The following is a 14983-nucleotide window of genomic DNA, read 5'->3' as shown; positions in this document are numbered from 1 at the left end:
CAGGGCCCAATTACAGTAGACAGAGATCTGAACATCTCTTGCCACTATGGGCAGCTTGCAGGAAACCCTATTACCACAGCCCTCACAAAGTAACAGGGCCAGGGAAGCCAAGGACCAGCCCCATTGCCTCCAGGCTGGAGAGCATGCCTTTGTAGCACACTTTTTATGACTCACCATTTTTCTTCCACTCCAGGTGGCTGTGGATGTATGGATACTTCCGTTACAAACTACTTGGGTAACACTACAATTTCTGGCACTAAAAAGTATCTAACACCAAAGTTATCATTCAAAAGGTTCTGGCCCTAGAACAGGGGTATCTAACTCCATCAGCCCCCTAGGCTGGATCTGGACCATGGGGCATCTTACAGGTCATACTCAGATGCGGACCCAGCAGCAGAAAGAGCAGCAGAACAGTGGGCAGCATGTATGCACATATGCACATAAACTAAACACAGCAATCACCCATGCACAACGCTCACTGCCAGTGGGGGTTCTATACAGAGGAATTTGGCAGTAGGACCCACCCCTGAATTTCCACCCTGGGCTGAGTAAACATGACCTGCAGGCCACATCTGGCACCTGCCATAGAAAAGTGAATCGAGATAGAAACAAATGCTTGATTTCTTTGTGACATTAGGGTTGATTATATTTTTTCTGCTTACAAGAGCTGAAGAGAAAAAAAATAAGTGGTCAGAAATTTGTTCTTGGTTGTGTCTAAAAAAATCATCATAAAATAAAGAACATCAATGTTACTCAAGAATATCACTTCCTAACCAGCAGCTGACTGAAGTGCCTTGTTGCATGTCTGAAGATCTACCTGCAGTGCATAAGAAGGCTTACTCAATATGGATGCAACTGAGTGCTGTACTACATGATGCCAAGATGTGGCTGCTGCTACATGCTTGTCCTTGAAAAACAGATTTTTTCCCTTTTGACAAAATGGTGCAGCTCTTCATTAGCGATACTGAAGATCCAACATGGGTAATATGTGTGCAATCATCTATCACTAAAGCTCAAGAAGCTTTGTGACCTTTCTGCCAGTCACAACTGAAATGATCTACTCAAGATTTAATTCTCCCCTCTTTCTTTGTTGCCGCTCTTCTGCCCTACCCCCAAAACCCACCAATATGTTGGGTTGTGTGGGGATGTTCAATTGTATATGCCCCCACCTCATTGAGCAACAAAATTAGACATTGCTTCACTTCCATTGTCTCTCAGATCTCCATCAAAAGATCGGCAGTGGCACATTTAATTTTCTGTACTTTATGATGAAATGCCAAGGTAACAACATTTTGATGCAGGCCAGGTTTCTTTGCTGAGATCTAACACTAGCTGGATGCCTATCACAAGGGTGCAGTATACCATTTTTCCATTTTAGTTGTATGTGTCATAACCCAAACCACAAGCTGCACTTGACATTAAACAATTTTTCCATATTCATTTGTAATAAGGAAATTCTGTAAGTGAGATTTAAGCTTTCCCACTCCCCCCCAAAATAAACTGAGCTCTCATATACTGGAATATAAACTAGCCTAAAATATCTCTTTTCTACTAAACAGTATCTATTCGGTTCTAATTACTAGTGCATCAGAATATTACAATCAAGTGTTCAGATATACTGACTCCTTCCCCCCAGGATCACACGGAAGAGGAAGCAGAAGCAGACTCTGGTTCATTCCTGTGTACATTTGGGTGCTTTCCCTTGCACTGCTGAATAGAGCTGCCTGCTACTGGGGCAAGTAAACAGACCCCACAGTAGAGAAGCTCCTTTAGTAACTCCACATGGCAAGATAGTGGAAGAGGACAGCAGAATGAAAGAGCTCATGGAAGAGAAGAATAAGGCACGCCTGCCTCTAAACATGATACTGCAAGTATGAGAAGTGTGTGTATACAAGGTTGTGTGGACCCTTGTTCTTGGAGCTCTCATTTCTCCCCCTGCTAACAGAAGGCAGCATGATTTAAATTTAAAAAAAGACTAAACCAAAATGTCCAAATGTAGGCAGTGCTTGCAGAACTGGCAAGCTGGTAAGCTATTTCAATTGTTCTTAACATTATGTACGTATTTGGCATTGGTTCCTTGTAGCATCTGAGCTCCTTTCAGTAGTGCATTAAAGCAATAACAGAAACAAAGCTGTGTAAAAAAACCCCAAAAACTAGACAATGGGCAACCATGCTCACTACAATAGCTTACTGGAAGTGAAGGTAGTAGTTACATTCAATGCATTAGATATAATTTTCGCATCACTTAAAAATGAAAGTTCTGCAAGTATTTGAGATTAGGCACACAGAACCATGAAGTACTTCTTGAAAATTTAGGATGATGCAACTGTAACACAGCTCTACTTCCTCAGCTACTAAGTAACATTTTCAACATTACATACCTTCAAAGTCTCTCTTGTAACCTTAGAAACCTTTATCTGTATTCAAAAGTAGTTGTGAATTTTAGTACAGCAGTTACTGAAAATAGCAGTTACTGAAAATAACAGAAGTTGTGTAACAGAAGTTTGAAATGGAAAGTTTTAATAGTACTTTTTGCCCATTTGTACCATTGTAAAAACTTTGCTTAGAGCTGCCCATTTATCAAGTTTGAATAAATTCTAGAGAAATTAGTGCTCTCTTATATTTGCAGGCTACAGAACGCTAAAAGAACTTCAGACAGCGGCTATGAAACTTATGGGCTGTTTTAATATGCCTATCTATAGTTGAAACAAGCATCCAAAAAGTTATTCACACATCTGTATGGAAAGATCTGATCTAGTCACTGTACAGTAATAGACCAGACTGCCTCCCAGTAGCATAGTAAGTGGATTTCTTGTCCCTTGATAGAGACTCCAAAGTTCTGCTCCACCCAGGGGGTAAACTATGGGATCTGTCATTTAGCCTCTGGACTAGCAAGGCAAGTTTGCAGAAGGTAGTTAAGCTTTGCTTGTAGTCAAAGTGCTGATGTAGTCTTATCCACTGATCATTCTGTTAAAGCAGCTGTAGTTGTTCTGTGTTGAAAATAAATAGTTGGAGCCGACAGGTCATAAGGATGAGAGCACCGCAGTTGTACCTCAGCATAGCTGGACAGGGATTTTTTTTTTTTAACCAAATGAAAAAGGTCAGCTATAAAACTGGTCACTCATACTCTCTGCCTCACATTTGCATGGCCTGAAAGAAAGAGAAGAATCTTGAGTCAATTTGTTTTCCAAAGGCTGGCGGTATAGTAAACTCAAGTTTGCAATATTATTCATTAAATAAGAAAGTTAAAAGAAACTTAGGACAATATTCACTCAACATGGAGGCAGAACCAGATGCTAACTGCCTTACCTTGCAGGGCAGACAATAGGTGTCCAGGAACCTCCAGCAATTAGTGAAGATGGACAGTTTAAACACATGTAGTAACCATCAAAAGTATTGAAACAGTGCAACACCCTATGAAACTTACAGAATCTAAAAATCTGAATGGGAGCTTTGCATAAACCTAGATACATTAGCAGTGTAGTAATTCAAGATAACCACCATGAGTAAAGAGCTGGAGAGGGGGGAGGGGGAACATTTAAGTATGTGAAAATATATAGTAACCCTATACCACACCCAGAGTGCTTAAACATTTTAAAGTCACAAAACTTACCTATTAAAATGCCTTCCAAAAAAGATGACTATGGATCTAACTCTCAAATTAGACTTTAGATATTCAAGTAAGTTAAAGTTAAGCTCAGTAGATGATTATTTGTATATTACCTGAAGCACTTTGGAAAACTTGCCACCTATGTAGCTAGTTGGGGTGCAAGAGGAGAAAAAAAAGAGACCAGAACACAGACTCTTTAAAAAACATGAAGGTACATTAATTTGTAAGCAACAAAGTCTATATAGTTTGAGCATTTAGGACAGCCACCTTACTCCAAAATCAAGAGTAACATTCCTCACTTTTGGAGGACTGTCAAGTGTGCAATGCTGGGTTCTGTTTGGCATACTAGCTTCAACTGTATCTGCCCTGGAGAACTTTAATTAAAGTTTAAAAGTAACGAAAGTTCAGATGCACATAATTGCAAGCAACAAGGCTCCAACAGCTTGATGAGTTTACTCCTGCAGATTGATTCCAAGTTGGAAGACACTGGGAACTAGGATGACTTAATTTACGTTAGTGCTGTCACTTGCAAAATTTGCTATGGCATGCATTTGCTGGCAGATATCCCAGGACAGTACGAACAAGACTATTCATATCTGAAACTTGTAGTTTTTTAAAATGTCTTACATCTTTATGGCTTTCACTAAAGTTGCATACTTTCAGCGTTTATTTTGAGAACTAGTGTCAAACAAGTTCAACAGCTGAAATTGCACTAGTGTTTATACTAGTCAAGTTGCTAAGCTTCATGAACTGAGTTTTTAGAACCATCCACAATTACTTAATTTTGTATTGGCCAATATTGATATTCTCTTCAACTAGTGTTTTTCGGTACATTTAAGCTTTCTGATGGATAAGAACTGAACCGCTCCTTGGCATAGCCATTAACCTTTGTAGTCTATTTAATCATGCTTTTTTTCTAAATAGATTATGTATTGCAAATGAGAGGAATGGGGAGCAATCTGTTTAAGCCTTCCATATAGTCTACAAACATTTGGGAGTTTGCTCACTCACTAGTATAGATACTAGTTAAAAAAAAATCTGAAATTAGCAAATGGAAGGCATTTGGGGAGACAGGAGTTGCATTAAAAAACAAGTCATGCTTTGGCAAGTTAAATTTTACTCAGCATCAGCTGGGACGTAAAACAGCTACCAGACATGTCCGCTGATTTCTATAACTTTGCAATGTTTGGGAGTAATGAAATGCAAGCTGCACTTAAAGCTAAAGACTCCGCAAGAAATAAGCATGGGACCAGGAAAAGCGCATAAGATTAAGTCATCAAGACTGTGGTTGGGGCATGGAGGAAAATTTAAGAAGCATGGAGCAAAGAAATATGAATCCTATGAAGTTAGACTAAGTCTCCCAGGGACAAACAGTGGTTAGCTAGTAACAATTTCATACCAAGGACGTAAGGCAAGTAGGAGAGCACCTGTTGCTCACTTTCAAACGGTAGTAACTGACTGGAATTAAATGGACTTTAGCTATGACAAAATTGCATCCCAGGTGAAAAAGGTGGAATGTGCACAAGGGATTAGGAAGCAGTACTTTATAATCAAGGAACGAATGCTCGATCAATCACCGACTTATTTAATTGCGCAAACCAGAAGGGATTCAGTAGAATCAAGAATAGCTTTAGAGGCCTAGAAGAGTTACAAATTAAAAGCATATAGGCCTGCAAACACCTGGTGCTGTAGGCTTTCTAAGTATTCAGATGCATTACATGATGCATTCTGGTTAGCAATATGCTGGCATAACAGATCTGCCCAAAACTCGGGGGGGGGGTTGAATTTCCTAACTGCCAGCAACCTACTACCCACTGGTAGGTTCCTGCCCAAATCTCAAAGGCTGGGTACACTGACAGTTGTTTGCACAATTAAATAGGGGAATTAAGGCAAATCTGGATCTTTAACAACATTAGGAGTTTCAAATGCCTGCATTCTATAGCATTAGGGAAATTCGCCAAGTCCCTGAACTATTAGCAAATTTCAAAGAGCCATGGAAGACTGAAAAGAAGGAGGGAGGGGAAGGAAGCTTAGAATCCTAGAAAATTAGGGTTGGAGGGGACCTCAGGTTAATTCAGTCCAATGCCTGCTCAAACCAGGACCAGCCCCGACTAGACCATTCCAGATAAAGCTTTGTCTAGCCGGGTCTTGGAAACCTCCGAGGATGAAGATTCTGAAACCTCTGGGTAACCTGTTCCAGTGCTTTGCTACCCTCCTAGCGAGAAAATTTTTCTTAATTATCAAACCTAAACATCCCTTGCTGCAACTTAAGACCATTGCTCCTTGTTCGGTCACCTGTCACCACCGAGAACAGTCTAGCTCCATCCTCTTGTGAATCCCCCAGTTGAAGGCCATTATTAAAATCACCTCTCCATTTTCTCTTCTCTAAATAGGGGTGTGTGAAGCAGGCATATTCTATTCAGATTCAGCCCAATTTGGGGGATAGCAACTCAATTAATTGATTCAGATTACTGTCCAATTCAATTCAGCCAAATCCAGGTCTGAAGATTTGGTTATAAATTTGGAGAATCAGTGATTTGGCCACAAACACAGGTTTATGTTTTTTCTACATACCTTGAGGTACCAGGCACAGCCCATGAACCCTGAGATGGTGGGGCAGATGGAGCATCCCATGGGGGTGGGGGGCATGACATGGCAGCAGACCTGGAAGTAGACCAGCAGTACTTCCAGTCCACTTCTGGTGCTGCCACTGAGCATGTGGGGGACCCCCCACCCCAACTGGGCAATTGGCTACAGTGGGACACCTGGTACCCTCCCAAACCTAGGAGACACTAGTCACCGAGCTGGGGGCAGGGGGGGACTGCCATGCGCTGCACAGCAGACCCAGAAGTGCTTCTGGTTTGACCAATAAGCATGCTTGGGACCCCCCGCACTCCCATGGGATGCTCCACCCACCCCAGCATCTCTGAGGTATGTAGGAAAAAAAAAATAAATCACAAAGCTGTGTCTATGTCTGAATCATCGAATCTCTCCAAATCGAAATCAGAAGCCTTCAAATAGATTCAGAGAGACTAAAGGGTCTCGGATTCAGAGATCTGGCCGCTGAATCAGGCCAAATCTCCTCCGAATTGAAATTAGTGACTGAAGCTTCACCCAGCCCTACTAAAGCCCAGTTCCCCCAGCCTCATCACTTTATTGCCTTCTGCTGGACTCTCTTCAAATTTGTCCATATCCTTTCTGTAGTGGGGGGCCCAAAACTGTACTGGACACAGTACTCCAGATACAGCCTCACCAGTGCTGAAGAGAGGGGAATATTCACTTCCCTTGACCTATTGGCAACACACCTACCAGTGCAGCCCAGTATGCCATTAGCTTTCTTGGCAACTAGGGGTCAGTGCTGGCTCATATTCAGCTTATTGTCCACTGTAGCACCAAAGTCCTTTTCTGCAGAGCTGCTTGGCCAGTCGGCCCCCACCCTGTACTGGTGCATGGGACTTTTCCATCTTATGTGCAGGACTTTGCATTTGTCCTTGTTGAATCTCATGAGATTCCTTTAGGCCTAATCCTCCCATTTGTCCAGGTCTCTCTGAATCTTAGCCCTACCCTCCAGTATAATTTCCTATTCCCCACAACTTGGCATCATCTGCAAACTTGCTGTGGGGGTACTCAGGGCCATCTTCCAGGTCATTGATGAAGACCTTGAACAAAACTAGCCTCAGAACTGACCCCTAGGGCACTCCACTGATACTGGCTACTAACTAGACACGAGCCATTGATTACTTCTGAGCCCAATCCTCAAGCCAGTTTTCTGTCCACCTTAAAGTCCATTCATCCAGCCCATACTGCCTTAGCTTGCTTGCGAGAATGGTATGGGAGACTGTATCAAAAGCCTTGCTAAATAAAAATCAAGATACACCACATCCAGCACTAATCTCCTCATCATAGAAGGCAATCAAGGTTGGTCAGGCACAACTTGCCCCAGGTGAATCCATGATGACTGTTCCTAATCACCTTTTTTTGTCCTCCAAGTGCTTAAAAATGAATTCCTTGAGGATCTGTTGCACAATTTTTCCAGGGATTGACATGAGGCTGACTGGTCTGTAGTTTCCTGGATCTTCCTTCTTCCCTTTCTTAAAGATGGGCACTATGTTTGCCCTTTTCCAATTATCTCGGATCTCTCCTGGTCACCATGAGTTTTCAAAGATGATGGCCAGTGCTTCTGCAATCACATCAGCCAACTCCCTCAGCACCCTTTGGTGCATCCCATCCACCCCATGGACTTAGAAAAGTTGGACATGTATAAGTAGTCCACAACCTGTTCTTCCACCAAAATTTGCTTAAATGAAACCAAATGAGAAATGCCCTTATTGGATCAAAAAACAAAATCACAAAACAGCCCAGGATCTTTAAAAAATAGATGCCAGATAACTCACTGTTAAAAACAAAAGCCTAGCAGATTAGGGTGGAAAGGAAGACAGGGTGGTACCTTGGAGACTAGGCTCCTTCAGAAAGGCATAAAGTTTAATTGATGACAGTCTACTTCAGATACTACAAAATTAAGGTTCAAAACAATGTAGTTTAATATGACTACTATAAACAAGCTGGAAAAAAACAGAAGCAGCAGCTTTACCCAAGAAGATTTGTTGTATTCTGTGTTTTACTTCTACTATGGCTTATATAATATAGAAGCAGGAAACAGATGTATTTTTCTTGTTATCAATTTATCTGGAGAATTATGCATCAAGCTGCACTTTAGCCAGGACCTAAACAAAGTATATTGGCAAAAAAAAAAAAAAAAGTATAAATAAGGCTGCTGTTACCACAGCCATCTCCACCAGTGCTTTCCACCCCTGGAGGAATTCTGTATTAAGAAGGGATTGAGAGAACATTGAACTACAGAAAGTAATTTTACAAAATGCATTTGTAGCACTATGTTCTATTGCCTTTTGGTGCCCAACACTGCAGTTCCTTCAGACACAGGCATTCACAGTCTGAAAGTTAGATAAATAATTGATATGGCAATAGTACCTTGTTTCATTCGTCTGGCCAAATTTAGAGGCTCAGTTATGTCTAATAAGAAATACTGGCATGATATTTTGGAAGCTAGCAAGAACAAAGACTGAACTACTAGCTTAGAATTTCAGAAGTTTTGAATTGTTTTCAGCTTTTAAAATCAGTTTGATATTCTGTCCAGTCAGTGGCAGTCATGCACACATTTAGATCAAGTAACACAGAACAACAGTTGTACAATAAAAATATGCAAAACATTGTTGAGACAGGAGGCATTTCTTAGTTAAAAGATGAAAGCTAACATGAACTGTAGTGCAAGGTTTGCATACAGTAGGACTAACTCTTGAGAACAGACTGCTTCACTAGAAAACAAACATGACTCAACGGTCTTAAAACAATTCACCCAGACTTTTGGGAAGTGATGGACTGACAACCACTTTCAGAGTAAGACTACATGCAATATGCTTCACACTGAGTTAGTAGACCAAGTTTTGAATATTTTTAAAATCAATAAAGACAACTATCAAGATTAATACTAAAATGCATATTAACTTGTTTTATTGAGGCACAACAAGGCATTGCGAATAGCCCATACTTGAGGCAATCATATCAGTAGTGTAGTAAGCTGGACATTAATACAGTTTAGGGTAAGTGCAAACAATATACATTCACAGCTTTACTAGCAAGGCTACATCACAATTGATAAAGTGCCAAATTAGTGCTGATTCAGTAACCCAACTCCATGATTTCACCTTGCAAAGTAAGACCGCCACTTCCCAATAATGGAACCATGTATCTTCTATGAAGTCAGTATTAAGTGCAAAGCTAGTTTCCACCCCCCGCCCCCTTCCCATTCACCAAGGTGTTTGGAGCAGCTTTTCGTTTTTTGTTTTTTTGTAAACGTAACACTGGATTTTAGTCCTGATAAAGGAGGTATCCCGAGAAGGTAGAATATTTCCAGCTGCTTCCATAAATGGCTCCCCGATGCAGACGTAACCAGATCTGATCCCCCTGGAAGAGCTGTAGGACTGCATGGTTACTAGCAGTTTCATGGTCTGGAGCCCCATCATTTGCATATGCTGATACTAGGACCTCTTCGTTCTTCATAAGGTTCACATACAGTGGAACATTCACTGCCAACTTCAGCATGTGGAAGATGAATACATAGGTACCATTCACTGGACAATTGAACCTACCAAGCTGAATGTCAAATGTTTCTCCAAGGTTGTTCAGCAGAAGGTCAAACGCAATTGGCTGGTCTAGAGTTCCAGGGGCCAAATTAGATGTTCTAGCAGCAGAAAAGGCAACTCTCATCTGCTGGGGGAGGGGATAGACATGCACTGGTAGTATTGTGGCAGCTTGGCTTGTCACTGGCACATCGACAGGGGTGATGCTGCGGGAGTCTCCCTGCCCAGAGTCCCCACTGTTAAAGGTTTCATTGTCTCGCTCTGGACTGCTCACCTGAGAAGAATCACTCCATCCTGCTGTCAAAGATCATTAGCAATCGTAAATTTTTAGAAGTGGGACAGAATATGCTTACAACCTGCATTTCAAAAAACCCATCATGCTAGTTTGCATTTTACATGCAGGTTTATTCCACATGGGTGTATTGTAGTTATTACAGACAAAATGTGCAAACAGCTTTATTCAATATTAACACTACCCCATCTTGCTAAAAAATAAGCTGAACAAGCATGAGTGACTTAATTGGCTTCAATCCTTACTATTGCTTACTCCACACCCTAAAGGATTTGGCAGCAGCTGTCAATACTTAGGTGTGATATTTGCCAACTATTGCATACCACCTGTAAATTTTTCAGTGTCATCAGTGTTTAAAAACTTGGAGCACAGCTGACTGATGAGAAACAAGCAAGAGTCAAGCATAAGACAAGCTTTCAGAAGGAGCTATAATGTTAAAGTTACATCAGTACTGCACTTAATCTGAAACACCAGGTCCTGCCTGAGAGTACCTCACTCACTAGAGTGACCCAAGTACTGCTGTCATAAGAATTTTACATGTCTAAACCTAAAGGTAAGTAGTTTATACAAGTTCTTTTTATAATGGTATATAGAAGTTTATAACTAACTATTCACTCAAGTGAAAGCCAGGAAGATAATTTGATAAATCAGTGTTCTGTTAAACTATGGTGGCATAATAGCATCAATATAAAAAAATATCACTCAAAAAAACTTAAGGCCAATTTTGTTTTTCTATAAAAGGAACACTAATTGTTTATTTAGCACAGAGAAGCAGGGTTATAAAAGTATCAGCTTCTTTAAACAGCAACTGAACAAGTACATGGTCTCAAATCCTCAGCTACAAAGAATCTTTTAGATTTCCCCACCATCCCCCTAAAAGGGGAAGGAAGTCTGAAAAAGTGGCAGTTGTTTCATAGTCCTCTATTTTACCTGATTATAGCAAGTTCCTTCCCCCAGTTCTCATCTGAAACTTAATGCACAAGAACCTCAAATGATTTCATCAACAAATCCTTAGACAGGCTGCCAAATGATAACTAACCACTTTTCATGTATACAATTTTATTCTTCACAATAGAAAAAAATTGTATTATGCTTTGAACAGTCATTAAGGCTCACTACAATTCCCACTTGCTCAGGAGCAGATGCTAGCTCCCATCCTGAACTGAAGTATGATTATTCTTTGATTGCTACAATGCATTCTACACTATTTTTTCCCTCCAAAAGACAGGCATTTCAGATTCAATAAGGTTGTGTTTTAGAATCCATTTGTTCAGCTTTTCTACCCAAGCCTCTAAATTTAAAAAAGTTACAGCATCCAAGTCTTTGGTGCGGAGTTACATCACATCTATTTTCTACATAAATGGTATTCTGTGTTTATTTCTGGGATCAATTTTGACAGATTACCCAAAGACATGGGCTGAAAAAGTGGGACTGATACAGAATTGCCACATTGAATAATTCATGTCGATTTACTGGAGAAATTGTTTTGTTCTGAGCAGAACTGGAGATTAGTGGAAAATCAGAGTTCTCAGTATTACCTGCCTTCCTACACAGACTCAATATTGCAGCAGTTTAATAAATGACGAGGACACCCTAGCCTGATATCCCAGAGACTCACTTTTCTTTACTTGTAAAAAAAACAAAACAAAACAAAACAAATGAAATTGGTGCTAGGACTTATTTTACTAATTTTTTTTGTTTTTGGGGTTTTGTTTTAAAAAACAGTCATCATTCTAGGTGCAATTATATACTAAGTCTTACTCCACAGTTGTGCGGGGGGGGAACTAATAGCCTTACCTCTTGAGTTTGCCCGAGGACCACTAATTATCCCTCCTCGTTTATAGCATTGCTGGTAATTGATATCCTAGAATGAATAAAAAGTGTTAGAGATTAGCTCCCAAATACCCATTAGTACCCATAGACCTATCTATTTACACACACGCACAGTATTTTTAAGCACAGGTAATCTGCACTTGAAAATAGTTCAGAATCAGTAGGTGCTTATAAATTAATTTGACAGTGCAGAATGCATGTCCATGGGCCTCTAGAACAACAACTCTCAGCCAGCATGCCACAGAGCCCTGGGGTGCTAGGCAGTCTTAGCACAGTTAGGTGTACAAACCTGATTTCACAAGGAAAGCCCAGAGATTTCAAGTAGGAATCCACAGTGTTAAAATCATGAACTTGCTGGTCTCTGACAAAGCAAGTCACACCTATTAATTTTCTATAGTCAAAAAATGAATAAAAACCCTTAAGAGCCAGCATTTTCCAAGGAGTACCTCAAATCTAAAAAAAAAAGTTGAGAACTACTGCTCTAGGCAGTAGAAAAGCAATTTAGAAGACTGGCTGTAGTTTAGCGAATAGAAAGAACCAGCACTGACAAAGTTGCTCTAGTATGGAATCATAGGAAGATCTGCCCAGAACCTGGTCCTCAACTATCACGCACCTTCAGACCATTCCATTCCAGGGTTCTAGTTTGAACATTTTAGCCTGAATACCCTGACAATTGATGTGTAGTTGCATCTGATGCAAATAAGTCCCAAAATGGCAGATTTTAAGAAGTCAGACTTCAGCTGCAGATGAAGAATTAGAACTTGTGGTCAAAGTACAATACATTCCAGAGAAACATCAACCATTGCTTCAGATCACATTTAATCCAATATAAAAAAAAGTAATGAAGCAGGAACATGGCAGTCTGTTGGACTGTCGTGACTACAAAATTCCTTAGTAGCTATATTATATATAGCTAGGAAGGCAGAAAAAGAGAATACAGTACTAAGTAGTAGGCATACCTCCCTGTAATGCAAGGAGTATATGTTAAATCTACAAGCTTGATTCATCTTGAATTTTAGTTTGCTCTCCCGTTTAAGAGAGTTTGTAATCCTTCAACCATGCCAAAAGGATGCTTATGTTCAGGAAAATTGCAAGACAGGAAAACAATGCAGTGTGGATTAAATAATACCCCAGGCATAGGGCACAGAATAAAGACCTGTTGTAAATTAATAGTGATTTGATGCAAGGAGAGTTCCTTTCCTTCTTCCAAGTTGGCACTGGCCTGAACATCCCTGGTTTCTGTTACCAGACTTTAGTTGCTCAGATCGGAAAAAACACAAAAGCACAACACACCCAACCCACAAGATGATAAAAGTTATTATTTTTTAAAATACAAACTAATACTAGAAATCTGAGCAAGAGTTCCAAATTCCTTGATGGAAACAAATATGGTTGGCAGTCTCACCATGTTCCAGCTTGTGACAAAGGTCAATCCCTGGTTTTAAGCCATTTAGGGACAATACGTAAGATCCAAGTATGGGAGTGTAACATGCTACATGAAATAAGTGCTTTAGAGTCCCAATTATGCAGCTATTCAAGTGACATATTTCCATTCAACCACTTCAGTACACAATTACTCAGAAAATTAGGGTTGGAAGGGACCTCAGGAGGTCATCTGGTTCAGCCCCCTGCTCAAAAAAAAACAATCACCCCCAACTGGATCCCACCCAAGGCTTTATACCTAGCCAGGTCTTAAACTTCCAAGAATGGAGATCCTACAGCTTCTCTGGGTAGCTTTTTCTGGTGCTTTACTACTGTCCTCATGAGATAGTTCTTCCTAATGTCTAACCTGAATTTCTACTGCTGCAACTTGAGATCATTGCTCCTTGCTCTGTTATTTGCCACCACCAAAAACAGCCTAGATTGATCCTCTTTGGAATTGCTCTTCAGGTAGTTGAAGGCTGCTATTAAGCCCGTCTTCTCTTCTCTGACTAAAGCCCAAATCCCTCAGCCTCTCCTCATGAGTTATGTGCCCCAGCCCCCTAAGAATTTTTGTTGCCCTCCACTGGACTCTCCAATTTGTTCACACCCTTTCTGTAGTGGGGGGCCCAGAACTGAACACAGCACTCCAGATGTGGCCTCACCAGTGCTGAACAGAAGGGAAGAAACACTTCCCTCAATCTGCTGGTAATGATTCTACTAATGCAGCCCAGTATGCGGTTAGCCTTTTTCACAAAAAGGCATACTGTTGGCTCATTCAGTTTGTGGCAGACCAGTAGGGGTGCTCCTGCATTGAGCCACCCTGCGCCCGACCACCTTCCAAGCTCCAAGTGCCTCCCTGGAGGCATCTCATGTCCTGCCAACCCCCTTTCTGAAGCACACTCACTAGACTGGGGGTAAACACCACCACCACCCAGAGTCTGGATTGATCTTGGATGATGCCCCCTGGAAACACAGGCCTAGTAGTCCTTGAGGGTACTTCACCCACTACAAGAACTTGGGGTGCTTCCCCTCAGTCTGAAGCATAAATAGTGGTCTCCCTTAGTCAGCCGAACCAAGGGGACCCCAAAGCATACTCTAGACCCTCTCCCAATAAGTTTCCCATGCTAGGTACAGAGGAAAACTTTATTTGTTATAAGGAGTATGTTTGGAATAGGATACAGGGTAGAGTAATATCAGATAAATCCCTTACAGCAAACAGTGGCATGGTAGCCTTTGATTACACATCTGTGTTATTGCAAGCTATATATTTAGTTAGATCTCAAGCAGCTTACTCATGAGTATCATCCAGAGGCAGGTAGAATTTCCTCTCGAAGCAAGCAGTTCATTCACCATGAGTTTTTAAGAGAGAGCAAGGTACAGGCGGTCCAGCTTCTCTGACAGGTTTCATCATGGCTACTGCCCCTCCTCCTGGACAGTCCTTAACTTATATAGACATTATGACCTCATTTACCTGATCCAAAGGCCAGCAACTGTTGGCTGCTAGCCAACCAATCTGAAATGCATCACTGGTTGCCAGGTAGACTGGCAGGGTCTCTAGCTCCCTCCCTGTCATGATGGCATTGCTTAGAACAATAGGGAGTTTAAGCCCCCACCCAGGTATGTGGGGCAGTCACGTAGGCAGAGAAAGCAGGTTCCCCCCCCCCCCCC

The 14983-nt window shown here is 41.2% G+C and overlaps 1 protein-coding gene and 1 long non-coding RNA gene across 2 annotated transcripts in view; both read right to left on the bottom strand.

The window, feature by feature from the left end:
• Positions 1 to 2663: 2663 nt before the first annotated feature.
• On the bottom strand, positions 2664 to 4648 carry LOC109296206. Its single transcript, XR_002096924.1, has 2 exons — positions 3310 to 4648; positions 2664 to 3150 (listed from the first exon to the last, which is right to left on the bottom strand). It is a non-coding gene; the product is annotated as an uncharacterized LOC109296206 (long non-coding RNA).
• A 4469-nt stretch (positions 4649 to 9117) lies between these two features.
• Positions 9118 to 14983, bottom strand: part of CAPRIN2 (caprin family member 2) — a 102487-nt gene continuing 96621 nt past the window's right edge. Inside the window, exons 21-22 of the mRNA XM_019515482.1 lie at positions 11858 to 11924; positions 9118 to 10065 (exon numbers count right to left, since the gene is read on the bottom strand). Of these exons, the coding sequence (XP_019371027.1) occupies positions 9497 to 10065; positions 11858 to 11924 (636 nt within the window). The 3' untranslated portion in view covers positions 9118 to 9496. The remainder of the gene's footprint in view (positions 10066 to 11857; positions 11925 to 14983) is intronic.

Source organism: Gavialis gangeticus, unplaced genomic scaffold (assembly GCF_001723915.1).
Source record: "Gavialis gangeticus isolate Ggan-Ray unplaced genomic scaffold, GavGan_comp1, whole genome shotgun sequence".
Lineage (NCBI taxonomy): Eukaryota > Metazoa > Chordata > Crocodylia > Gavialidae > Gavialis > Gavialis gangeticus.
This window is presented reverse-complemented; position numbering and strand designations above follow the sequence as displayed.